At 36.6% G+C, this 26507-nt stretch overlaps 3 protein-coding genes across 3 annotated transcripts in view; 2 read left to right on the forward strand and 1 right to left on the reverse strand.

Annotated features, from left to right (window-relative positions):
* Positions 1–713: 713 nt before the first annotated feature.
* LOC110837647 (ankyrin repeat domain-containing protein 27) lies at positions 714–11386 on the forward strand. Its single transcript, XM_087359628.1, has 5 exons — positions 714–3718; positions 4959–5131; positions 6221–6460; positions 7262–7471; positions 8854–11386. The coding sequence occupies exons 1-5, from the start codon at positions 865–867 to the stop codon at positions 9040–9042; spliced, it is 3666 nt and encodes a 1221-aa protein (XP_087215754.1). The 5' UTR covers positions 714–864; the 3' UTR covers positions 9043–11386.
* The window catches only part of LOC110837644 (testis-expressed protein 2), a 40244-nt gene continuing 23352 nt past the window's right edge, over positions 9616–26507 (forward strand). The window contains exon 1 of the mRNA XM_087342618.1: positions 9616–9708. The gene's annotated coding sequence lies outside the window, so the exon portion shown is untranslated. The remainder of the gene's footprint in view (positions 9709–26507) is intronic.
* Positions 11218–26323, reverse strand: Ire1 (serine/threonine-protein kinase/endoribonuclease Ire1). Its single transcript, XM_022080004.2, has 16 exons — positions 25849–26323; positions 25593–25713; positions 24798–24840; positions 24119–24264; positions 23592–23720; positions 22918–23025; positions 22232–22469; positions 20735–21036; positions 19988–20409; positions 19080–19264; positions 18280–18566; positions 17205–17398; positions 16375–16493; positions 15751–15901; positions 15302–15493; positions 11218–14699 (listed from the first exon to the last, which is right to left on the reverse strand). The coding sequence occupies exons 1-16, from the start codon at positions 25930–25932 to the stop codon at positions 13728–13730; spliced, it is 3693 nt and encodes a 1230-aa protein (XP_021935696.1). The 5' UTR covers positions 25933–26323; the 3' UTR covers positions 11218–13727.

Genomic DNA, 26507 nt, shown 5'->3' on the forward strand with positions numbered 1-26507 from the left:
CATCAGCAACAATGCAAGTTTTATTTGGTCATCTTTAAGTATTGGGGAAAGAAACTTCTCATGAGATTTTCTATCGTTGTATGGGACCGGTGCCAACCCATCATCGTGAGGAAATTGGGGGAGCTACAATGGGTAGCATAATCCAGTCATGAAAACTAGCAATGGCTGGGGGTTCGTTGTGCTGACCACACGTCATCCTATATCTGGTTGGATGATCGTTCACCTCTGCTTTGGCTCTCATAGGGCTACGGCACGGACTATTATTATATTCTTTGTCAACATACATAATGCCTATGTCTGTTGCATAGTTTCAACTTTTATTCTTTGGCTTTATCTTGCATTCTGCCAGATAAATTGTATTAATTTTCGAAACTGCCTCTCTTTTTTGTTAATATGTAAGGTTGCTTGGATACTGAAACCAATTAATCATACTAACTGTAGGCAACCATCACCCCGGAATCTTGGAAATACCATCGTGTTAATCTGTGATTAGAATCGAAAAAAGAATCGAGTTTGGTAGAACGGCGGGAAACAGCAGGAATTTACACTATTAATGGTAGAAGGTAGATTTATAGGACGTTTAAGGAATTGTAACACTCTTCAGTGCGTTATATCAAACGTGAGTAGTTGAACTATGGAACACCTTCCTTTCAATACTGGCCAGATTCAGGTAAGATTCAAAACATCGATATTTTCTGAAACTACTGTATTCCAGTTTAGTGATCTCTGGGAGAACAAGTGTCTGGTTGGGTTTGGTTTGTCGTATGTTACTTTGTGTTGCACAATTAATCAGTTATTGAGCAGTGAAAGTTTTTTGTATCATTTTTTGGCTGCACAGATTTGCTGTATATTATTTTTCTTGTTATGGAGTCCAGTTATGATGAGGATTTGGATGAAAATTCGTTTTTTCAAGCACTGAAAGTCGATCATAATGATCTGTTTGGAAAAGCTATATTGGAAGGTTGGGTTATATGTGTTCCTCGTGCCGGGTCACTACCGAAATACACGCTTACTAATGAAGACTTCTTCAGTCACATTCTTATACCAAGTGATGAACTGCCACAGAGTCATTTTAGGACACTGAATGACAAGGAAGTAAAGGTGTGTAACAGGTTAATAACTGTGGAGCAGAACGATATTTCACGACCATATAGCACTCACATTCTTTTCGAAGAAACATTTTACACCAATGATTTTTTGAAGTACAAAGTTGTGTGTCTAGAAAGTCCCCTGGAGCAGTACATAGACTTCAGTTGTGGACAAAGTGATGAAACTAGAATTGTTACTGTCCAGACTTTAAGGGACTGTATAGACCTTCTTTGGACACAGAGTGCTGGGAGAGATGTCATAGAAAAGATGGATGAAGCAATTCATAATTTTCTTTCTGTTAATAGCAGTCTTGAACTAAAACCTCTTCAAGTTCAGAAGGATATAGTTGGTACATTATATGTATCGTGCTTGCAGATTGCTTTGAAAGATGCTCGACTTAGAGAAAAATCAGACAAAGACAGACACCTACTGGAAAATATTAAACTTTCAGTTGAAACGTATGTGCATCATGGAATTTATAAGAAGTTAATAAAAGCTATAACAGCATGCACTGCTTATGATGATGCCTGTCTAAATAAGGTTGTTCGTAATCTTTCTGATGTTCAGTTGCGAGATCTTGAAGTGAGGCCAGATTTATACGAGACAGTTCCACAAGCAAAGCGAGAATTAGCAAGAATAGAAGGCTATAGTACTGTTCTTGGGAAGATTGGTTGCTTGAAACGTGTGATAGCATCCATCTCAAATTCAAATCTTGAAACCAGTTCTGGAGAGGGAATGAGTGAAAATATCATTGTTGCAGATGATTTGTTGCTAGTGATTGTGTTTATTATTATTAAAACAAGTCTTCCTAACTGGATTGCTCACCTAACTTATATGAAGCAGTTTCGGTTTTCTTCCTGTTATGCTTGCCATGTTGATGAATACAGTTTCCTTATTACCACACTTGAAGCAGCTATTGAGCACATTAGATCTGGCATTCTTCTTGGTCCATCAATTCCTGAAGCACAGTGTGTTTATGAAAGTCAAAATGACAGAGATGGCTGTGATAATGTGAATGTGAAAACTGTAAATAGTAGTAAAAATGGAAGGTCAACAATAATTGAAACATCATGCGTAACATACTTATTTGATCAAATTAGGTTGGGCAATTTGGAAAGCGCCCAAGAAATTCTATCAAAAAGTCTGAGTAGTAGTAATGCCATATATTCTGACAGCAGACCAATGAAAAATAATGGGGACTTTCTTTCTTGTCTTTGTCATCCCCTATGTTCCTGTGACAAATGTGAAAGTCTCATTAGCAAAAGTCTTTGTGATACAACACCCACAGTTCATTCATGTGATGATCGAGGCTTTACTGCTCTTCATGTTGCCTGCCTTTTTGGGCATCCTCTTATTGTGGATCTGCTGCTTTGCTCTGGATCCAATAAGAATGCTTTGGACTACAGTGGGTCTACTCCTCTTCACTATGCTGCAGCCAGAGGTCATCAGAATGCCTTACTCTTGCTACTCCATTCTGGAGCTATGATTAGCATTCCTGACAATGATGGCAACACTCCCCTTCATCTGGCTTCCAACAATGGCCATGAAGTGTGCGTCAAAGCATTGCTGTACTTTGCAGAACACACAGGTTTGAAATTGGATGCAAATGCCAAAAATGTGTATGGTGATACCCCTCTTCACCATTCAGCACGATGGGGATATGAGGGTATAGTACAGATACTATTGGAGTATGGAGGACGTCCAGATGTGGAGAATAAACGTCATTTAACACCAATGGACAATGCTCACAACCTGCATGTTTCAAAACTGCTAACCAGTGTGAATAAAACTATTCATAATTCAAAGCCTGTGACACAGGACAAGAAATTAGAAAATTGTACAAACATTGCAGCTGCTACTGTACCAGCATTGGACTTCATGGATGATTGTGTGAAATTATCAAGTGGGACTGTGAATACACCAGAGAAGAAACAACATGGTATTCACCCTCAATCAACAGAACAAATGAAGAGAGTGGAGAGGCTGTTGCGAGCAATTGCATTTGGAGACACAAGATTAGCATGTTTTTATTTGGGTTTCGATGGTCCTGTTTCAGATTACAGTAATTGTGAAGAGCATCCACCATCAAATATTAAATCCATTTGCCATCCATTATGTATTTGTGAGAAGTGCAAACCAGATGATAGTGGACTCTTTGAGGATTCCTTAAAAGTAGATAAAGACATTTTAAATGTCAGTGTTTGTAACTCTGATGGTTTTACTCCTCTGCATATAGCATCAATGCATGGACATACAGACATGATGAGACTTCTCCTTGATGCAGGTGCTCAGATTAATGCAGTGACTAGAACAAGAGGTGTTACTCCTTTGCATCTTGCTTGTCAAAATCAGCAGACCCAAGCTACAAAACTTCTTCTCCAAAGTGGGAAGTGTAATCCAGATATTCAAGATTCTAGAGGGAATACTGCACTGCATTATGCAAGTTTCACACGAGATCCAAGACTAGTAGAACTTATATTGAAACACGGTCCAGTTTTGGACCTTAGAAATTCCAGTGGTAAGACACCATTAGATGAAGCAGAGGAAAAAATGGCCTTGGCAGTTGTGCACCTTCTCAGAGGTGAAAAAACAAGTATCTCTCTTCCTCGGGAAAAGTATAAAGATGTTTAATTTTGAGATTGACATGTTTAAACTGTGCCTTTAAGTACAGATGCTTTCATACAATTACCATGTAAAGAGTAACAGTACTCTCATGAAAATAATATTTTCTAGCATTCAGATTATGAGGAACAGATTGAGGGTCTTTCAGAACTTCAGGAAGATATTTGGACCTAAAAGGGTGGGAGAGGGATCATGCAGAAAATTGCATAATGATGAGCTTTACAGCCTGTACTCCTTACCTGATATTGTTAGGATGATTCAATTGAGGAGATTGAGGTGGGCAGGACATGCAGAATGCATGGGGAAGGGGAGTAGTGTTTACAAGGTATTGGTTAGGAGGCCTGAAGGGAGGAAACCACTGGGAAGACCTAGGTGTAGGTGGGAGGATAATGTTAGGATGAACCTTAGGGATATAGGAATTGATGGAGCAAACTGGCTACTGCTAGCTGAGGATAGAGTCCTGTGGCAGGCTTTTATGAACACGGTGATGCACTTTTAGGTTCAGTAAAGAAAGTGGGCTATTCTTTGACAAGCCAAGTATACAATAAACTTTTCAAAGAATTTCCTGCAGTGAGTGAGTGAGTGAGCATACAGATTATAGCAGAAGTACAGCTTATTTAGATGTGTTAGTGCCAACATGTGTAATTAGGCATGTGCAATTACTTGTTTATTGTTAAATATAAGAAAAGCAATTTGAGTCATTTTCTGGTGTTTCTGTAGAACCATCGAGCATACAGAATATTTACAACACAGGAGACAAAGGTACCTGCAGTCTGTTATGTCTCATGAATATTTCTACATCTTTGTATGATGATGATTTACTTCTTTATCAAGGATATGCTAGGCAGGCATATGAGTAGAGTAGCTGATTTACAGGAGACAGTTCTTGCACTTATTTTATTTGATAAATGTGCATTATTAGTGTTCAAATATCCAAATATAACTCTGTTTCTCTTTATAAAGCAGCATCAGTATTAAATTACATACATCCCATTATTTTATGTTCTTAGACCAAGTATCTCTGATTATGCAAATATGTTGGTACACTGTTCTGGCATGGTGACCTTGATATATATTGAGAGATGGGGAAGCATTCAGTAGTGTCACAAGGCCCAGAGAAATGTTGACAGAAAGTAACATGAGGTTGATGTTTTATTCATGCTGAACAGTTTTATTCAATGTGTTGGAAGGGATAATAATTCTGTACTGCTTGTAACTAAGAGCTGGGGTAACTCAATTGAGTACAGTGTCTGACTTTGGACTAGACAATTGGGGTTCAGTGCCTGGCAGAGGCAAAGGATTTTTCTTCTTGCCTGTTCCCATACCCAGCATCCTATCAAATGGGTACCAGGGACCCTTTCCCTGGGAAAATCATGGCTGGGGCTTGATGCTAACTACTCACTCTCATCTAGAGCTTAGGGTAAGAATGAATAGGAGTTATACCACCTATCCATCGAAATGCCTTTATGGCATGTAGCAGGGCAGCTTTGGCTTTTCTGCTTGCAACTTCCTTTTATAAAGTAGGTCAAACCACTTCCTTCTATACTCATTCCAGTTCTCATTTGCTGCTGTATAATATCTGCACTTAGTGTAGTAATATTACAAAAAGTAAGAAACAAAACCTTATTGAGGGAAAAAAAATGTATCCTTAGTATTATCCTAGTCAGTATTACACAAATGCTTCATTGTGTAGAGACTCTGTTGTTAGGGCATGCAGTATGTTCTTACGAGCATACATTAATGAGTGTTTACATTAAACTTGTGAAAAATGAATTTTTTAAATAAAGTTTTGCTGTAGCTAAGCCACATTTCAATGAAAGCATGCCAAGCACTTTTCCTGTCCTGCCTATCTTTCCTGCTGCATTTTGCTCAGCCAGTGATAACCTTCACACTGTGTGGTGTGTTGCATACTGTACTCAGCAGTAGCACTTTTTATCTTACCTCGATAACATAATTAGTATTGTTTACTTAAAATGAATTGTTATTCATTGTAATAAATGTATGTGTGCACTGTATACATTTGGCTCTGCTATTATTTATACACAATGGTTCATCACAGTTCTTTTTGGTGATTCAGCTTGCAAAATACTGACACCTCCATTCATTGTGATGGAGGAAGGAAATACATAGAGGTGCAAGTTGAAAAAATTGTCTCCCTTTCCACATATTCATTCTAATGCCCTTCTCAGTAACTTTGTTCCATTTGTTCTTTTTGAAATGCAAATGTCATCTACTGTCAGAATGTTAGAGAATTAAGACAGCTGCATTGATTTCCCTATAGGTACTTGTCCAGTTGAAGGTAGTACATTTAATATTGTGATTTCAGTAATTATTTCAGGATGACAGTTCAAGAGATCTTTACTGTATGGATGTTGACAAACAGTTGAGGGAACATGTCCATGCCATACTAACCAAGCTAGAACTGACCAGATTATGCCAAATGTGGATAATCAAAGTTTTATTGTAGTAGTAACATTAATTTTTCTAAGAAAAAACAGTTTATTTTCAGATTATTTTTGGTCCAATGTTTTCTGGGAAAACTACAGAATTAATACGACGATTGAAACGTTACCAGATAGCAAAGTACAAGTGCCTTATTATAAAATATGCATGTGATGATCGCTACAGTGCAAGTGACATTGTTAGTCATGATCGTCAGTCATTGGCAGCTGTTTCTGCAAGAAAGATTACAGATTTCGGATTCAAAGTTCTTGAGTATGATGTTATTGGTATTGATGAAGGCCAATTTGTAAGTAGCATATTTAACCTTTTGCATTTAATGCATATTTTAACTGTAAATTTAAAGTGTTATGGTTCAAAATATTTATGAGATGTGTCAAACTGAAGAGTAATATTCAAGCTTTTTTTAAGCAGCTCATCCATGGTTACACTATTAGAAAGCTGGTTTCCGTTTAACATTATTCTTTTCTGGAAGCAGAGAAGTTAATATTTAATCTATAAAGTATTATAAATTATGTCTATATTGTTGTTTTTAGTATAATGAAGTTTCATGATGATGTTTCATGTGGTATGGCTATTTATTTTGGAAATAAATTCTTTAGGCAGTATTATTAGATTTGGTTGTTCTTTTACAGTTTATTTAATTTAGAAAAATGAATTAAACCAGATACAGATATAGGATCTTCTATTGTAGCAGGTACTCAAGAAGGAAAGGAATTGTTTTTAGTGTATAGAAGTTAATTTATTTTGTTGTACCTCACAATTGTCAGAAAATTGTAGTGTGGGCTGGCCAACAGGGGTATGTTGTTCAAATCTCAGTCAGGTTAATAGGTGCTGCAACTTTTTTTTTTCATGCTGGTGTGATAGATTAAGAATATCTCCTTTCACTTTCCTGTTTGTTTACCATTTACAATCTTTCCAGCTCATTCTCTGTCACGTAATGTTGGCAGTTGAATAATTGTACTTAAATAATGAAACAATCAGTCCACAATTAAGTTCATTGCTGTAGTTTGCATTTACCAGATATTGAAGGAATGTATTATTATTCCTAACCAGGTAAGTGACTGTCAGTTTCTTATTTCCATTACAGTTTCCTGATATAGTGGAGCGTTGCGAAGAATTTGCAAACCTTGGTAAGATAGTGATTATAGCAGCACTTGATGGTACATTTCAGCGAGTTGGGTTTGGGAACATTTTGAACCTTATTCCTTTGGCTGAAAATGTGGTGAAACTTAATGCTGTCTGCATGATATGCTTCAGAGAAGCTTCTTTTACGAAGAGGATTGGTAGTGAGACAAAGGCAAGTAATGTTACTATTCAGAGCTTGTGCTGAGATGGCTTTATTATAGCTCATAAAATATGTCCATGTTACTTTATATCAGGATTGTGGTGTGTGTTTGGATCTCATTAAGCTATCTCCTAACTAATTACTTCTGATAGTAGAGCTCACCTGTTGAATATCACTAATACCAAAGCAGTGAGTTTGCACAATTCCTGACCCTCAGACTTAGCAGGCTGTTGTGAACATGGCTGGGGTACAGCTACCTTCTCAAGAAGGGCAGTGCTCCTTGGATTGAGTGACTTGGTTTGTATTTGGAAGTTAATTTTGTGTCTTGAATGGAATGGACTTAAATAGCATAAATAAAGTACTTGTTTATGCTAATGATTTTAATTTGTGTGGGGTAATTTTAAGTGCCATGCAGATGAAAGGTGCATCATGCTTAACCTCATGAAGCCAAAGCTCATCTACATAATTATGAATAATTAAATCTGTACCCAACAAAAACATCACACTTTATCATTACAAAGATCATATAGTTTATGCTGTTTAAGGAAATAATTGTCTATACTGAGAATCATAGGAAACCCATAAATACAAAATGCAGACTTAACTGATTGTTAATGCAGGTGATCCTTAAAGTTCCTAGGGTTAATGTGTTAAAATAGGCATGTAACATATTTTATATAACAAAACATTAAAATGTATTGATATAAAATTCTGTACTTAACCAACAGATTCAACACTATGTAATCTATAAAATTAAAGTTTCGTTACATGCCATGTGGGTCGTTTGAGGGGAGAGGCAGTGCAGCTCCTACTCATTATTGACCTTGGTACTAGATGGGGTGAGTGGTCAGAATCATGCCCCAGCTGTGCTTTACCCTGGGAAAGGTCCTGAGTACCCAGTGGATAGGGGGCTGGGTGGACCCCAGAGCAGGTCTGGACACAGGCTAGAGAAAAAATCCTCTGCCCCCATAGGGGATTGAATCCCAGTCGTCCAGCTCGTAGCTTGTCTTTATACTGACTTTGCTATCCCAGATCTTGCTATATATATATATATGAGCTACTCAAAAAGCACATTTAAATAAACTATAAATAAATAAATTTACTAACAGATGGTAGAAATAGCTTCTTTAATTCCAGTGTTCTCTATGCATGATTACAGAGGAAATTTGTTGAGATCACTGCTGAAGTTGCAGCCCCATAAATAGCCTAAAAATAGTTTGTGCCTACAGTGCTATATTAAGGCACTGATAATTATTTTATGAAGATCTTCCATTCAGACTTTATTTTTGGATCGTCAGATTGTATGATATTGAGGTTTCTAGTCTAATTTATTTCTGTTTATATTGCATATGTACACACACATTCAGTTAAACCATAAATATTTTTTCATTCAGTTGGAGGTGATTGGTGGTGCAGATAAGTACATGGCTGTCTGTCGAGATTGCTACCGTGAACCTGTTGTGTCAAGATCTCTACAGAAGCAAACAGATAATGAGGTCACAAAAAATATGGACGTTATTAATTGCAAGGTGTCACCTAAGAAATCATTGCTTCAAGAAGGAGCAGTAACTGTTTGCATCTGAAGCATTTTGTGCTTCATTCTGCAAAAATTATTGTTACATGTAGGCAACTATTATGTTATGTGGTCTAAATATATAATAAGCATGAATAAATTTTACACCCATTTTAAGCTGTTTATAAGAGTGCATCAAAAGTTAATGTTCATAAGTCTAAAATGAAGAGCAGTAAGAGGGAACTGCCAGAATTGTTAGTTATTAACATGGAATTTTGTGTGAAATGGTCTCACTGCACTGTGAACATTGACATTTTGCTCTAGTTTATTTGTTGGGTGAACATATTTTAGGTAAATAAGTGGATTTGCTCTGAAACCAGTGTTTACTGTGAATTTCTAGTTTGAAAATGGTGATAGTGATTCAATTCAATAACTGAGGTCATGTTTGTGGCTGCTGTCCTTGTTGAACATACCCTGTTGCCTTCAAATCATCATAGTAGTTTCACTATTATTGTGGATAGATGGCAGTACGGTTGTATGTTACGTCATTCACCACGTGCGTGGTCAATTTTTAACTTTGTCTGTGATCTGTATGTATCTTTGTGTGGAAGCATTTGTATAGCTACGCCGTTGTCAAGGACACGTGGAATAAGATTTTTGAATTTAGGATGGTTTAATGTGACCGGTGAGATGTGGAAAACAAGTGTTTTGGACTTTCAAGGCACAAATGGACAGTGTGAGTAAACTGCTGTTGAATTCTATGGTGGTGGTTGTCTGTAGTCTGGTAGAAGTATACCGACGTTTCAGAGGTCCTTGCTGCCTACAGCCATGTTCAGGCTCACCGCCGTGAAAACCCTATATATTGAATTCCTTACCGTATATGACTGAAAAGACGAAGGGAAGTCATTAGCATGCGTGAACTTTCACTATCGGCACTCAATAAATAGTTCAACGTTGATGCATGTTTATTCTGAGCAAAAACCACAAAAATTTGAACAATTGCAGTTCCATTAACATTTTATATGTAAGGCTCTTACAAATAATGTGCCCTTCCTTAATATGTTTTATTTTGACGATATCTTAAATTTATCCTCTACTGCCATCTTTATATATTATAACCTAAGCGTTTGTGACATTTCGACAATTAAAATATTAAGTTGCCATGGACATGTAATAAATTAAGGGCGGATTAATTCCTAATGCTTGTTACCATGCAGCACAGAATGTTCTGTATTCGTAGCTGCTATAACAAATTTTAGGGTACAGATTAACTAATTTTCCTTGACGTTTTTTATGAAGTATGATTTTATAATTCACGGCGGCGAGTATGAAGGTAACTGTCTTATGAATTGTGGCGCCATGTAGTCTGGTAGAAGCACACAGACGTTTCGGAGGTGCTTGCTGCTTCCATCAGGCAGCTCTGAAACATCTACCAGATTACATGGCACTGTAACTCATCAGAACACTCCATGACAAAGTCGTCGACAAATGTTGGCGTACAATCATCACTGGACCTTCCTGGTAAGTTACGGCAATTCATACTGCAAGGAAATGTACATTTGCCCAGAGGTGGCCCCTAAAAATGTGAGGTCCAGTCAATTTGTTAAGAATGATGCCAAACCACATGCTTATTGCTTACTTAGTCTTACGAGCATTATCAGGATGTGTGGTATGCTATAATCTAAGGTCAATAATGGTAATCTGTTCATGTTTTCATGACTTCATATTCTCCAAACAAATTGTTCTGAATAGTACACATGTTAAAACACTTTCTATTCAGATAGTGAACTTATTGTTTCATCCTTCTTTCCATATCAGTTCTTTGTGGCATCTTTCCTAGCATCTTGATCTCATTTTACCTCTTCAGTGTAATGTTCAAATTGTATTTACAAATCCTCAGTATTAGTAATAAATACCCGTGTTTTTGCGAAGCTGCTGCTTATAAATGAAAACAGCAAGTCTTGAGATGTGTTAATAAAAATTTGTTTTAAATTTAATCCTGTGAAATGTTCCATTAGTGACCAGTGTACAATAAAACATGGTTTACAATATGCATGGGAATATCACATTCCTTTGTGCATTATATAAAGGTACAACCATCCTACATTAGATGGTATGTTTCATGTATTTGATACTTTCTATACATTTTACTTTTGTGTCTGCAACAGTAAGTTCAAACTGATAATAAAAGTGTGCAAGTGTAAAGGAGACATTACCTTATTGAGTGCCTACAGGTAGAACATGATAGTCTTAAAACTGAGATTTATTGAAACTGATATAAATTGTAACAACATTCAACAGATATATAATTGTGGTCTTTTCGTTCAATAATATGTAATATACAACTATGTTACATTATCATTCAATTCAGTCACATTTACTGTTAACATAAAATATATGCATAGGAGCCTGAAGTTGTACATTCATTGTGAAAATAAGCCCCATTTCTGGACCAATTATCAGTGTTTTGTTTTTGTGGGTTTACATACTTTTTAATAGAGTATGAATTTATTTAATATTACATTTTAAAAATATCACAGTCATAATACTTAACATGTACACAAACACATGCTAGAAAAATACATATAAAAATCACTACATCTGGAACACTATGACAATACACATTTACTGATGCACATGTTTTGTATAGAATGACAATAGTGCATGCCCATAAAACAGTCACTTCATACATAATAACAAATTAGCATAACTGTTGCTGCATCATTCAACATGTATGAAAGTCCCTTGAGAACATAATGTGCACTGCACCAATTGGGATAACACTAGTTGCATATAACAAGAGGTGGAAAGGCTTGGTTAAAAAATATAACACTCTAATGAGAGAGTTACAACTGAAAATATTCTACAGCTCCTTCACAATATATAAAACTACATTTTGTAATTCCACATGTGCATGCACACAGAAACACAATATTTAAAAATGTTTGACTAAAAGTATTTAAGGTAAAATTCAAGCTTTCTCCTACATATTCCATTACTTGAATTTCATGGTGTAGTAACAAAACTAAAACAAGGCAGTGCATTCACTGGAATTTCATCCCTTCAGTAGTGATTTCTGTAAATTCCCAAGCTAGAAAAAACCATGACTGTTTCTTTCTTTAGCCTAAACAATTCATTCTTGGATATTCTATTATACATTTATCTTCTATTAATGTCTGATCATTGGTATTCACACATTGTGTTAATTTTACCATAAAACATCTAGTCAACTGACCTGCAGATTTGCATTGTGCCACTTTTGTGATGGTGCAACAAAAACAATGCTCAGTTTATCACTCAGCATCTTTAAAAAAAATATTTGAAACTTGCTCGCTTTGTGAAACATTTTTCACTGGTGGACAATCAAATGTTTATATGCACTGTTATTTTACATGTAAATATTTAACTGTCTGCCAGTAAAAAGTGTTTTAGCAAGTGGCTGTAATCTGGGATGCTGTGCCATGTAGATACTGTCTTGAGTTCCTATGAAACATCGGTCAATATCTACAAAACTGCAGAACACCCCACAACACATCCATGTTCCTAAAATCACTTATGTTAACTACATAATAGCTTGTATATCCATCTGGGCTGGATCTAATCACTTACCAAGCTAGCTCTCCCAACTGCACTTAACCTCAAAACTCACTAAAACATGCTGGTCCAACACAGCTGTTTCCTTTCCTCATTTCCGTATGCACATACACATCCTACTATATTTATACCCCCAAAAAAGAATTGGTCATAAAACTACGTGAGTATAAACTAAATAGCAAAGCTGGCAGATATTTTTCTTTCAATTCTGCTGTTGTACCATAACCTCATTTGTGCCTACTTCCACTGCCTTAAGGTTTGGTTCCACTAATGCAGTAAACCTGCAACTACTAAATGCAGTGTCAGACATAGTAGACAAGTTTAGCTAGTGCTGCAGAAGGTAGCCATTCCCAGTTATAATGTGGATTCAGAACATGGGTGCTGTGAAAGCAAAGAATAGGGCAAGGAAATAACTCATCTGCCATCACAGGAAAAGATTAAGAATAAGAATTTGTAATATTTTCTAGAAACAGCACGAAGAGGGAAACTACCAATATTTAATCAGAATAAAATCATCTTCCCCCTCCCCCCAACTGAAAGTGATGTGCCATTCTTAGGCATATATTTTTAAATTTCATCAGATTTTCTTCAGGTTTACAAGAGTTATATGAACTGAACATTGTAGTCAAGTGGTTAACATATTTGGGAAGTCCCAGGTTCAAATCTCGGCACGGAGACCTGGTATTCTAACTGGGGTTTTTGTGATATTCCTTAGTACATCCCGGCAATTGCCAGGATAGTGCCTTAAATTAGGCCATGAACACTTTCTGCCACATCCTTTCCAATTCATTATTCACTATCATTCTCTAATTCAACACTATACAGTCTGAGTTACTGAAAAAGTTTCATTAAATAAACTATGAATAAATAAAATTAGTTATAAGAGCATCAACATTTATTTCTCTATGCTTTTCTATTAAAATTTAAAGGGGAAAAATATCACTGTATAAGAATCCTCTTCCAAGTCTACCAGTTTCAGTTCCTCATTATGAGTAAATGCTTTACCAGCCATTATGTTACACAAATCAAACATGCTGCTGTAGTAGGGTACACTGAAATGCTATTGTAGTGGTCACTGCCTTTAATGCTGCAGCCTCTACAAGCACCACTGCCAAATTAGCATAACTCTGATTATAAATATGTTCTGTTTTCAATATTCTGTCAGTCACTTGTGGGAGGTAAAGACTTGGGTAATGTCCACACTGCAGTGGCTTCTGCTGATTTATGCCTGTGATGCTTCTTAACTGTCTGATTTCTATCGTCATTCTTTAGCTGTTTGTATTGTTGCCTAAATGAAGGCAGAGCTTGCTTCTCATAATCTACAGCTACGGGCAATGAGTTCTCTGTCTGAAAAATTTCGCTTGGCTTCAGATCAGAACAGTCTGTTCGCTTCAGTTCTGGTCTATGTATAAAATCTGGAGTATCGTAAGTACCAGTTATTTCAAGGGTTTTTCTAGTGTCAGTTTGTCTCCCCACATCTCTCCATAAAACAAGATTTTCTGGAGAGTCTCTACTGTACTGGGTGTTATGCAAGTGTCTTGGTTGATCTGTTATATTAACATTATCTCTGGCCCTGGCAAGATCTATTTTCTGATACAAATGTCGAGTAGGATCATCTTCAGCTCTCCAGTTTTCAGACTTTAAAGCATAAGAATCTCGTCTAGTATTTCTAAATCTCTTAGGTGAACTTTCTTTTCTGTTTCCACCTCTATCATTCCGTCTTCTTATATTAGGTGACATTTCACTGTCTTTTCTTGCTTTAAAATTATTCTGTTTGAAGTATTGTTGCTCACTTATGTCATTTGGGATTTGTGTTTTATCTCTCTTAGCAGTATCTGGTTCAGGTTTCATTTTTATCCATTGCTGCACTGCATTAAGTTTATTATCTGCCAGTGTTACACTACTGTAGGCACTGCATGCATCTTTACTACCATTTACATACAAACTCTGACTGAAGATATAATCCTTATGATAATACTGGCTGAAGATTGGTTCATTTTTAACACACTGCATTGTTATCCATGTGTGTAGGAGAAGTAGAGGGAACCGCTGAGTCCAATAATCAATAAATTTATTGGGTATTTCACCAAGAGACTGCTGGGCTTCCTGTGACAACTCACGATAATGGTGTTTCTGTGGAAAAGTAACAAAACTTGCATTAAAAGTATGTTCACCCAAGGCATTGCTACATACATACATATGTGCACATACATACATGATTGAACATGCATATATATGCCATCATACACCTCCACCTTAATACAATAAAAAAAAGTAGGATGAAAATAGACAGGAAAATACGTTCAGTTTAAGTTGACTATTAATACTATTGTGGGTGTTGAACGTCCGGGTTGTTTAAAACCAGGACTTCATGATTTTACATAATCAAGGTTCACCAGTCAAACTGATAGGATTATTATCATCTTTTGTTTGGTATGTTAGGGAAGCAGTCGGCTGAAGCAAGACAGAATGTTGATCATTAAGAAACTTTAAATGACTGCAAACAAGTATGTAAATGGCTTTTCAGAAATTGATACACATTCCAAAAGTGGGGTGAATGACCAACAAATTTACAAACATTTTCAAAATGCAATGCTAATGACAAACATCATGTCACTTGTTGCCTGCCAACTCCTTAAGTGTTCATTTAACATTATTCTTTTGAACAATGTATGTCATCCTAAGACAAATTTAATGTACTCTTTCCAACACATTAATAAAAATACCTTACTCACCTTGTTACGAAGTGCTCGCAGTAAATCTCTTACACTTGTACCACGGTAGTTACGATATTTCCTGAGATCCTGAGCTACTTCTGAGTCAATCACATTTCTCCAGTCATCTCTGACCACATTGTGGGCTCCTTGTTCTAAGGCTTGTAACACTAGACTCTCCTGGTCATCTTTCTCCACACGATCACTTACATCCTGAAATAATATCATCATCAATCTTTATACTCTATCAGATCTGCCACATACATGATCAAAATAAATTAAATCCTGTTAAATGTTGCAAGTTTATATGTACATACAGGACAGGCTCCTAACGGCAAGTTTATGTTTCAGAAGTGCCGATCTGAGAGGTTCTAGTTATCTATCATTCAGTTTTTGTAACCTCAGAACAGGTCTAATGAGCTTAAACCTTGTAAGGAAGAAGGAAAAGAAGAGTAATTTATGTATCATACCTGGAAGAAAGTCAGAACCTGATTCTTGTTCCAAAAGATGGGATGTATTCTCACAGCACTTGCTGGTGGACGTTCCATTGGATCTGAACTAATCATCTGCTCCACAAGTATTCTTTGAAGTAGTTTCTCTTCCCCTTGTAAGTCACTGAGCCTGTAATGTAGGGTTTATAGTGGTTTACTAAAGCATCACAGTCCTATAGAATAAATTTCATACAAAAACTGGCTGATAAACTATTTTATTGTTATCAGAATAGCCAACATAAAAAGAATATTGCATAACTTATGATGCCTGATTTCCTCCAGATATGGTTGGCCTACAGGAGTGACAAATAATTATTCTGTTCAGTGATCTATTTCTACTAGATAAATTTTAACCATGAAATTTCCCGTGTTACATCAAAGATTTGCACTGTCATCATGACTGTAATTGTTCACATACTGAATTTGTAGGTATGTGTAAGATCTATTTCCATACAGAATCTCACATGCCTAGCTCCACTGGTCCATTAGTTATTGCCACCAAACCTGACACCAAATGCAGATTTTGTGTGGTGGCTGTGTACTCTGTATGAAATGCTCTTTTATAATTTTATTTTCAATTTTATATTAACTGTAATGTAGTACCTGAACTCTCCACTGATAATATTTCCTTGTCTTCTCAATGCATCCCCAAAAGGATGATTACCATTTGAGAGGACATAATGAAACACGCAACCAAGAGAGAATATATCCACTGCACATGTCTGGAATATAAAACATGGTTCAATACAAACTGAAGAATTATAACAATAATTTGATAAAGCACATCTTCAAGTATAATGAACTGTCTGTAGGTTTGAAGACACTTTTGTGTTTCTGCTATTCAGAGGTGTATCTGTCTAGCATTGTTTCGCAGACACTTAAGGCTGCATTCTTTCAGTAATAACGGACGTGATTCATAGGTGTTTTAGTGACCACATATGCCCAGGCAACCATAGGAATTGAGTCTCTTTCTCAGGTAACATTTAAGGATAGTGAAATCAGAGGCGTGGTTGAAGTTGAGGAGGCAGTGATTAGTGAGACCGTAGGGTGAAAATGACAACAGGGATACCAGTTAAGTCATTTCAGGTGGTAATATAGAAAGCCCTAACATTCTAACAATGCTAAATGTATGTGACAGATCTGGACTTTTATATATGTAATAGTTTAAGATGTTTTTATTTATGTACAAAATATTTACAGACACGCAACTTATTTACAATTGCATACTCTAAGATGTAAAACCTAACTGACATGACTCCATCCCAATAACAAATCAAATCAGGAATGGCTTTGATATGTAGGCGTGTTGCCCGTTGATAACCAAAATATCAAAACACGGTGGGTCCTAGGTAAAATATTTGTATGTCTGCACCCTGTGCTGACAACTCTGGTTCATATTTTGATTCATATTCTTAAATAAAATATTCACTTACTGTTCTGCTGAAACCATTGAGCATTTCTGGAGCTATCCAACCATCTGTGCCAGCTACGCCAGATCGTCTTGAGAAGGACATTCGTCCCAATTTTAATTTCTTACACAGCCCAAAATCAGATATCATAGCTCGAATTTCACCTTTTGCATTAGGCATGGACAGTAATACGTTGTGAGGTTTGATATCTCGATGAACTGCAAAACAATATACATGCTAACATGATGTTTAACTACGTTACATTTTTCATAGATCTCTAATGTTAGGATAATTTGTGCATGACATAATTTGTGAAGTTACAGAAGATCAGTTGGAAGGTACACTCAAATCTAGAGTGCACACATTTTTCAAGTGCATTATTTGCAAATCAGTATACCTAGTTGCCCTTCATTTATTGCAAAGCTAATCATAATACTGCATATCTGTAGCAATTAACTCCCTGAAGCAGAGTCCTTCCTGAGAAGCTATAAATTTGCTCAGCTTGTAAATAAATTCCCTGCTATTTATGGAAAACACATTTTCACTATTGTGTTCACAAAAGCCTGCTGATGGTCTCTATTCTCATCCAGATTAATTCAATCCACACCCCAAACCTTATTTCTTTAATACCTGTTTTAATATTCTCCTTCCATCTACACTTGGGTCTTATGAGTGGTCTCTTACTTTCAGGATTTCCAACCAAATTTTATATGCATTTTGTAACTCTCCCATGTCCCGTCATCTAATCCTTTTTTCCCACACTACTGCTTAAGGGTAAAAAATAATTTTACTTGTATTTAATTAAATATTCATTTGAAAATATTTTATGTCGCGTAGGTTTCTATACGTTGAGCCAGTTCTTAAAAAAACTGATACAAGTCGATTCAAATTCATGCAAAGTAGCTATTATATTAGACTACAACTTTCATAATTGGTAAATTTAAATCACTAAAGCCTTGGGAGTTGTGTCCCAAAGTTAGACTTAAAGAATGACACTGTGAAATAAAAGTATATCTGGGACTGAAATGAAACTCAAAAAATATAACAGTGTTACACATTTGATTCACCTACTAATGGTGCAGAATATGCTTAACTTTACCAATATCCAAAGAATGCAGATGTTCTAAGCCAGCTGTTGACTGGTGCAAAATTTCAAGAGCACTAAGTGTGGTGCAGATGAACTTCCCCTCAACATAATCTTGCAAAGTGGCAGCACATAACTCAAGTGCAATGTAGCGGAATTGTTTATCCTGCTCCATACAAAAGTACCGTACTACATTCCCATGTTCATCTGATTCTCGAAGCAAATCAACTTCACGATCTGCAAACGTGAAGCATTCTGGAAGCAGGCGCTTAACAGCCACGGCTCGGTTATCAAACATTCCTCTGGAAAATTAAATGAACAACCTAATATAAGCAAACAACAACCCACAATTCTAGAAAATATAAGTTTACGTGTATAGCTCCTGCTGTCACCTAAGCAGGATTATTTTACTTTCTGTTTTTAATGTTGAAGTATGTAAGTCATACTGTTGCATCCCAGTAGAATTTGGTGAAAGTGTAGTTCAGCTTGACATTAGTGTGGATAGACCTAACAGAGTTTGAGACACATAATGTATACAGGCATGTGCAAATAAGGAGTGACACTGGTGTGTAATCAGAACAGAGCTAAAGCAGCACTAATTAATTTTATATTGTTTAGTAAAATGTTCCACTGTTTGTTGTAACATTTCCTTTAGTGATCTTTTGCTATTAATTTCAGTAACTTTCCAGATAATAGTTACAAAAATGTCTTGTCTGAATTTTATATTGAACTGCCAATGAACAATTTTGGTTAAATTCAAATTAAGTTCTGCTAACAGCTTCAGACAGAACAAAGAAATGTGAATATGTACTCACTTAAATACAAATGTTCCTTCACAGCCATTGCCCAGTATTTCACTCGTATTGAAAGTAATTTTGCCAACTTGGACATTTCCACCACCAACATCCTCTGCCAGTGCAGATATTGCCAAGCTCTGATCACCTGATATTGATCTACTACTGGACTGTGAACCTTGCGAAAGTTGCTGGTATTCTCGTACCTTCAAAGTGCAGGAAAATTAATAGAAATGTGCCACAGGGAAAGATGTGGGCTACTAGAAAATCATTTAAGAGATATCAGAGAAATATTTGAACTTTTAGATGCTCCAAATTCCCAGAAAACTGTATATATGCATACACTAAATACAGTTTAAGACATAACAATATTTACAAGTTTGAAAAATATAAATATACATTTAAAAAAAAATTATTTAAGGGGTATAAAATATACAGACATTTATCCTACTTCAAATTCTGCTGGCTAATCCCTTATCATATGGGAATAGATCTATGTATTATGTATGGGCCTACTTCCTGGACTTTAAGCTCTGGGGTTAACAGTTTAGTGATGTGCCAGCACGACACGGCTAGCTGAACTACATGTAAGCTGCATCTTACATGACAACAGTTGACACAGCACTTTCTTCATTTCATAGCATACTATGAACCAGGGCTCAGAACAACATATGGAACCACTTAAGGGAGCAACATTGTGGTTAAAATGTCACTTAAAATTATTCCAAATCTATGTATTTCTAAATACTGATTTTGTTTTTATATTTCCATAGGCAAATGATGCTTATATCCATTAAACTTATTTAAATGTTCTCACAATTACAGTAATTCTCCATGTGTGGTTAGGGAAGTCAAAATGCATTTTCTTAAATTGACACTGCCTTCCATACAGTAATTCTACAAGACTAAGTGGACATGCTGTAAATTACCTGACCATTGTAGTACCAAAACATGGCAAATATGCAACCAACTAGCACAATGAGTGTCAACTTGAGACCCTTGTTCTCCTGTTGATTCAACCATAACTTGGCTGTTCCATATGAAAATGTAATGAAATCTTTGGATAAATAGAATGTGATGTTGCTGCTTGCCAGCTTCTCCCATGCTCCTCCTGGTTCCTTAGCCTGTGCTCCCAAATTCTGCTTCTCGTTTGTTCGCTTTTCTTCATTTTGTAACATGGACACCAGTGTCTCAACTGAACTTTTTACAGATTCTAGGTCTTCAGCTGTTCTCTCAGAACTTGTTTCATTGTCATCAACAATAACAAGACTTTCTGGAGTTGTAATTATTTTATCAGACCTTCCTGCTATTTGAAGAACAGTTTTAGTGTAATCTGGTACTTTGTAGTAGCCTGCAATTAATAACTACAATCATAAGAGGCATTTTGAAGATTAAGACAGTTTCATAACACTTCAATTTCCACTAAAAATGAAGTGGCTGCGTGACCATCAGAAAATAAAAATGTAAATAAATCAGGTGACCTCCACTGAGTGCCTACTATCTTTGAATGTGTATGAATTCCTGTTCACAACAGGAACACGCTTTAACTAATGACCAACAATCGTCACCATAATTAAAATACTTTAAATAATAGTACACATCATCATCATGACTTTTGTAGGGTCAGATCTTAAGGTCTGTTCCTACAAATCCCAAGACTGTTAAGTGTTGCTCACCTAAGAGTATTACTGGTTCAGTGATGTCATTCTTTTCCTTTGGCAAACTTTGAAATGTCAATGGAATGTCAACATGATTTGAGGACTGTGATAGCCTCACGTTATGACCTGGCAAAGGTAGTCCTGAACTACTGCTACTGCCATGGTACTGCAGTGTTGGCTCGTGATGGGATTGCAATTGAGATGGGCCTTCAAGAAGCAAAGTACCAGTCTGTGCTGGACCTATTGTTACTGTGTTTTGATCAACCAGAGAAGGAAGCGCATACAACCCATGAAGGTGTTCTCCAACATAAAGTGTCGGGCTGTCAAGAGAGAAAAAAAGGTGGCATAAAATAATATTTACCACAAAATACTATTCCTTGGGCATATTTTGTTAATGTACAGAAATTGGATATAGAACACTATTTGCAAAGTTAGTATTCTGAATGCCATTGTCAATAATTATTAAACCAGTACAGTACAGAGGCATAACTCATGGAACATGCAGGAATGATATCAGTATTTAAAAATGTAAAGATTAAAATATACAAAACTATAATTAAACTCGCTGTTTTGTATTGGTGTAAAAAAATTTCCCCCCCCCCCCCCCCAATCCCACTAGTCACAAGAAGCTACCACCACTTCTGTCCATATCCCTACCAATTCATCATTTACTAATCATCTTATCATTTGACACTCTGTACTACGAACTACTGAAAGTATTGTTAAGGAAGCCATAAATAAAGATCACATACTTCTTTCAAACTAGGTAAATTTTATTTCAGGTCATCTGCACTATACGAGGCGCGTCCTCAAAGTAAGTTTCCCACTCGTCCCACAGCTAGCAAACCTTATATTGCGCGAAGCGACTGTGTGTACGTGATAGAGCAATGACGTAGCATGGCGCATGCGCTAACGGTACTTCCCGCGTTCTCACAATAGCATCGTTGCAGCTGTTGAAGATGGAGGTTCTTATTCCAGCTCCCGCCGACTGTGAAGTGCGGTCAGTGATAACGCTAGGCCGCACACGGTTCGACGGACAGCAAGTCTCCTGCAGGAGTTCAGCTGGGAGGTGTTTAATTATTCACCCTACAGCCCGGACCTCGCTCCCAGTGATTTCCATCTTTTCCTACACCTCAAGAAATTCCTGTCCGGTCAGCGTCAGCGTTTTGAGAATGACAGAGAGGCGGAGATGGTTGTCACACAGTGGTTCCAATCCCAGGCGGCAGACTTGTACGACACAGGTATTCAAAAGTTGGTCCCACGGTATGACAAATGTCTCAATTCCGGTGGCGAATATGTTGAAAAATAGCTGGACACTTGCTGTATCTGTTGCAATAAATATTTCCATGAAATTGTGTTTTGTTTCTGTAAACGGCCCCAGGGAAACTTACTTTGTGGACGAGCCTCGTACTTCTGCTGCCCCATGGCCTAGTGCTTAATAAATAAGTACCAGGGACAACTTTTATCTTTTTATGGGAAACAAGTCTTTAACATGCATAACTCTGTCATACATACTATAGCTTCATTTTATCGCTGACTCTGATCTGGTCTGAGGAGGATGTAAATTGTGTCACTAAATGATCCAAAGTCTCTTCTGCAACAATTGTGAATGGCACAGACACAAGGCCCTCATTCTGAAGCAGGTAAATGGCAATCACTGGGGATCCATAATTTTCTTCCCATAAGAGAGTACCCACTCGCCGGTCCAGACTCACAGTACGTCCTGTTGAGCTCGCAGTGAAGTGAACAAATTCTAGGAAAATCAAACAAATCATGTGTAATAACATCAGTTAAGTATCTTCGGCATTTAGCAATACCATCTCAAGCACTTAGTAAACACATGGAAAACCCTTCAGAGGCTTAGCACAGTATTGAACCTAGACTGTGAAATTCAGATTATGAACAGATGTATTTGATTTGACTCCTATTAAACATGAAACAGGAAAGTCACTGCCCTTAACTATGTGCCTACAGATGGTGAACTGTTTAGGCAAAGGAATAAATTTATTTCCCACATGTATCATACATTCTTGTCCTATTCATATACAGCTATGACTACATTTTAAACATGCTCAGAGTATTTATTAACAACCCTGTATCTTATTTACATCCTCAGAACTGATGACAAATTTATCATGTACTGTTAGAAACCAATGATATAAACAAGTAAAATCATCAGATTTGCTAAACCGCTCACATACCATAATTATTTAGTGCATCAGCATCCATTACATTTGAGGAGTAATCATAAAATGTGACATTCCATCTTCTTTCTTTTTGTTTACTGTCAAACATTATTATGTTGTATTCTGCAATTGAGAAGAAAGAAAACAAAATTTTCAAATAAGAATGTAAGCATTCCAGATATTAGTATTTTATTCTCTATAAATTACTTTAATGTTGCTTAGACCTACCAATAATGGTGATTACCAATTCATGCAAAAATGCTACTCCACTGCTACTATTAAAAGTTAATCAGTTCTAATAAAGTTAAAAGTGAACACACTTTTTATGGCCACATTTGCCAAATTCCATAGAGCGAAGAGTTAAGACATGTTTTCCTCCTCTACATATTCTTCTTATGCCCCTACCAGCATACAGTGGTGCCAAACTAAAACAAATGTTTACCAGTGTCATACAATTAAATATGTTAAACCAACTCCATGGGACAGAGTCCTTCTTGAGAAACTAACACCCCCACTCTTATCAAACCCAAAGGTTCACTGCTAAGTTCACAAGAGCTGGCCACTAGACCCCAATCCTAAACCAGCTGAATCCATTCCACATCCTCACTGTATTTTAAGATCCATTTTCCTTTTGCCCTAACTATTTATTACTAGGTCTCCCAAATATGTTACAGATTTAAAATACATACCAGATCTTCCTATAAATATAAAGTCAGAGGAATCTAATGGACATGTTTTATCTGCTTTGTTGAAACTTAAAATCTCTTGTTTGACTCCTGTATTTGGATCCATGGCAAACCATGTATCTATTTTCTTCCCTACAGAAAACAAAATAAAAACAACAGAAAAAATAAAACACAAGAAAATTGCATCTTCCAAAATCAGCATTTTATCTATATATTTTGAATTACACACAATGTAAAGTAAAGCTGTCTCAATAAACAACATGGTGGTACTTGAGGGGAGAGGCGGTGTAGTTGCTACTTATTCTTGACCTCGGTACTAGATGGGGGTGGGTAGTCAGGGTCACATCCCGGCCATACCTTACTGCCATGAGGACCCCCAGTCTGGATGTAGAGGCTAGATGGAAAGTTCTTTGCCCCTGCTACATACCAAACCCTGGTCATCCAGTCTGTAGTCAAACACCACGCTGACTGAGGTGTGCTGGCTCAGAATTATACATATAGTTAAATCATTCAACCAGTCCTGATCATACCTGTGTACAGAATGCCATCGCTACTCCTACATGGCGATGATGCAACCAACTGTGGTATGGTGAAAGGTAACTTCTTAAGAGCCTCTCTCTCTGAGCTTCCTAACACATACAATGAGCCATCTTTAGGATCTGGCAAGAACAGAGGTCTGAAAACAGAACAACATAGATATTGTAACCTTCTATTCACTGGGATTTGAAGCAGATGCCTCATGAATGTGGGCTTGAGGCAATGCTACCTTGCACAGCATAAGGGTACTGATGTACATACACGTACCTGAACAAGCTTAGAATATGGTGCATCAAAGGACTTTTGTTGTAGTGGTGATCAAAATTCTTGTCGCAAAATACTGGTATGTGTATGTGTAAAACATGATTCTAGTACATATTAAGGCATGTGTATTTTTTTAAGACTTCAAAAGATTATCAGCCACACTTTCTTTGTGGGGGAAGTAGCTCTGCTATAAATTAAATGTGCTGCAGGATGTCACACAGAGACTGTTTCCTTCACTACTGTTAACTTCATCAGTTATACTGGAGGATAAACAAATGTGGTCACTCAGGTACATGATTTATATACCATTTGTATAAATAATGGTTAGCATTTCAGGAATTAACCAATGAAAATAGTATGTGTTATTGTAACTGCACTCCAGATATTTAAATTATGAAGCATACTTACATGATTGCTTTTGTAGTATCCACAGGCACTTTTACAGCAGGTTCTATAAAAAAATAAAGAATGTAACTTTATACATTCAAGATATATGAGCAATTACTTACATATTTAACCCTTTGGTCACTATATCCAGGGTGTGAAGGCCTGTCTCATTCACAATGTTTTTATAACATGTCACTTGACACCTTTACAGTTGTAATATTCACAGTATTTTTATGCAAATGGCCATGGAAATTTTGAAATTTCTGGAATGTTGCATCTTTGGTACCCAATTATTAAGCAATACAAATGATAAGGCATATCACCACCTTTAGATAAGTAAAAAGAATAATGGTATGTCTGCCAATAAATATTGTTGTTGGTTACTTCTGACAATTTACAAATAAAAATACAACACCATAGATTGAGAGTACTTGAGAATAAAGTGCTGATGAGAAAATTTGTAACAAAAAAAATTTACAGACAAAAAAATTTAGGCACTTCATAATTTGTACTATTTGCTTGATAAAGTGAGATGCAAAGTGGATGAAATGATTATCTGGATTATGATGCCATTTGTAGGTGGGTGCTAATATTCTTCTGATGTGTTGGTATCAACCTGTAAGTCCATGTGGCATCTCAACCCAAAAGACCACCAATCTCTGCCTCCATGAAAACCTCAATTACCAAATGATAAAATAAGTTACTTCTCATAAGGCACATGGGCTGCTGGTAAAAGGCCTACAGAACAAAGAAATAAAATTATTTCTACCATTCAAAATATGCCTTTTTTATGAGAGCAGAATATTCCAAACTTACCATCCTTCAGTGTCCATCTGATGTATCCTGTTTTCTGTCCAACTCCATAAAAGGAGCCATCCAGTGTTGAGAGCAAAAGGAGTGGATCATCCCATTCTTGGACTGGATTTTTGCTAGAACCCTGAAAACAACAACAAAACTAGGTCGTACTTCAAGCATTCCACAAAATGTGTGCACGTTCATTCTCAAAGTATGTTAAACGACATACAAACGAATGTTGCTATTTATTATTATGACTTGTACGCATAAATGTTACCTCTGTAATGGAAGCATCTTTTGAAGCTGTGAAAGGGAGCACAATAAGTAGGAATGTAAAAACTCTTCTCATAATGTGTTGCATAATGCCATTTCAACTGTTGTTGGGCCAGAAACAAACGAAATATGGTTCCTGCATACAATTAAGCAAATCACTAGTATCGAGCACAAACAGGTTAATGCCCATGAAGGAAATGAAGATAGTGGAAGCGGTGTAACAGTCATTAGATTACGTAGAGATTTTGTTTTCAAACGGTAATCAGATCTGTGCGTTATGTACAAACAAAGAAAAGCACGTAAATCAGTCTTTTCACGGAGCACAATACATGTATCCGTTCTTTACAACGCACACGTAAGAGCTCTTGCGTCATTCATAATATGCGTATAAATAAATACGGCAAGTAGATAGCATATTTGATGACATCTTTGAATCATTTACAATAACTACTTAAGAAGACCCATATTAGTCACAAACCACCAGTGGTCATACATAAAATAGTTAGCGGTTGCCAAGATGCATGACCTGAATCAAGCACAAAGCGACGTTTAATTTGGGTTACGACTTGGCAATCGCCGACTATGTATCACCACTCGTGGATTATTTTGACATCTGTTGAGAAAACTTTTTAGATAGTTTTGTAAATGATATGGAGATGTCAG

This window comes from Zootermopsis nevadensis, unplaced genomic scaffold (genome assembly GCF_977971745.1).
Source record: "Zootermopsis nevadensis isolate Lab colony 2312 unplaced genomic scaffold, Znev_1.0 Znev_ptg000003l, whole genome shotgun sequence".
Classification (NCBI taxonomy): Eukaryota; Metazoa; Arthropoda; class Insecta; order Blattodea; family Termopsidae; genus Zootermopsis; species Zootermopsis nevadensis.

Bases quoted from the DNA above. Each gene is read 5' to 3' on its own strand.
- Ire1 (XM_022080004.2), bottom strand. From the start codon at position 25,932: ATGCAACACATTATGAGAAGAGTTTTTACATTCCTACTTATTGTGCTC. The intron at 15,902-16,374 runs GTACTACATTAC...CCTACATTACAG, and splicing joins ATTATCAGTGGAGAGTTCAG to GCTCAGTGACTTACAAGGGG. The intron at 15,494-15,750 runs GTATGATACATA...ATATTATTTCAG, and splicing joins AGGTTCTGACTTTCTTCCAG to GATGTAAGTGATCGTGTGGA.
- LOC110837647 (XM_087359628.1), top strand. From the start codon at position 865: ATGGAGTCCAGTTATGATGAGGATTTGGATGAAAATTCGTTTTTTCAA. The intron at 5,132-6,220 runs GTAAGAATGAAT...GTTTATTTTCAG, and splicing joins ACTCTCATCTAGAGCTTAGG to ATTATTTTTGGTCCAATGTT. The intron at 7,472-8,853 runs GCAAGTAATGTT...TTTTTCATTCAG, and splicing joins GGATTGGTAGTGAGACAAAG to TTGGAGGTGATTGGTGGTGC.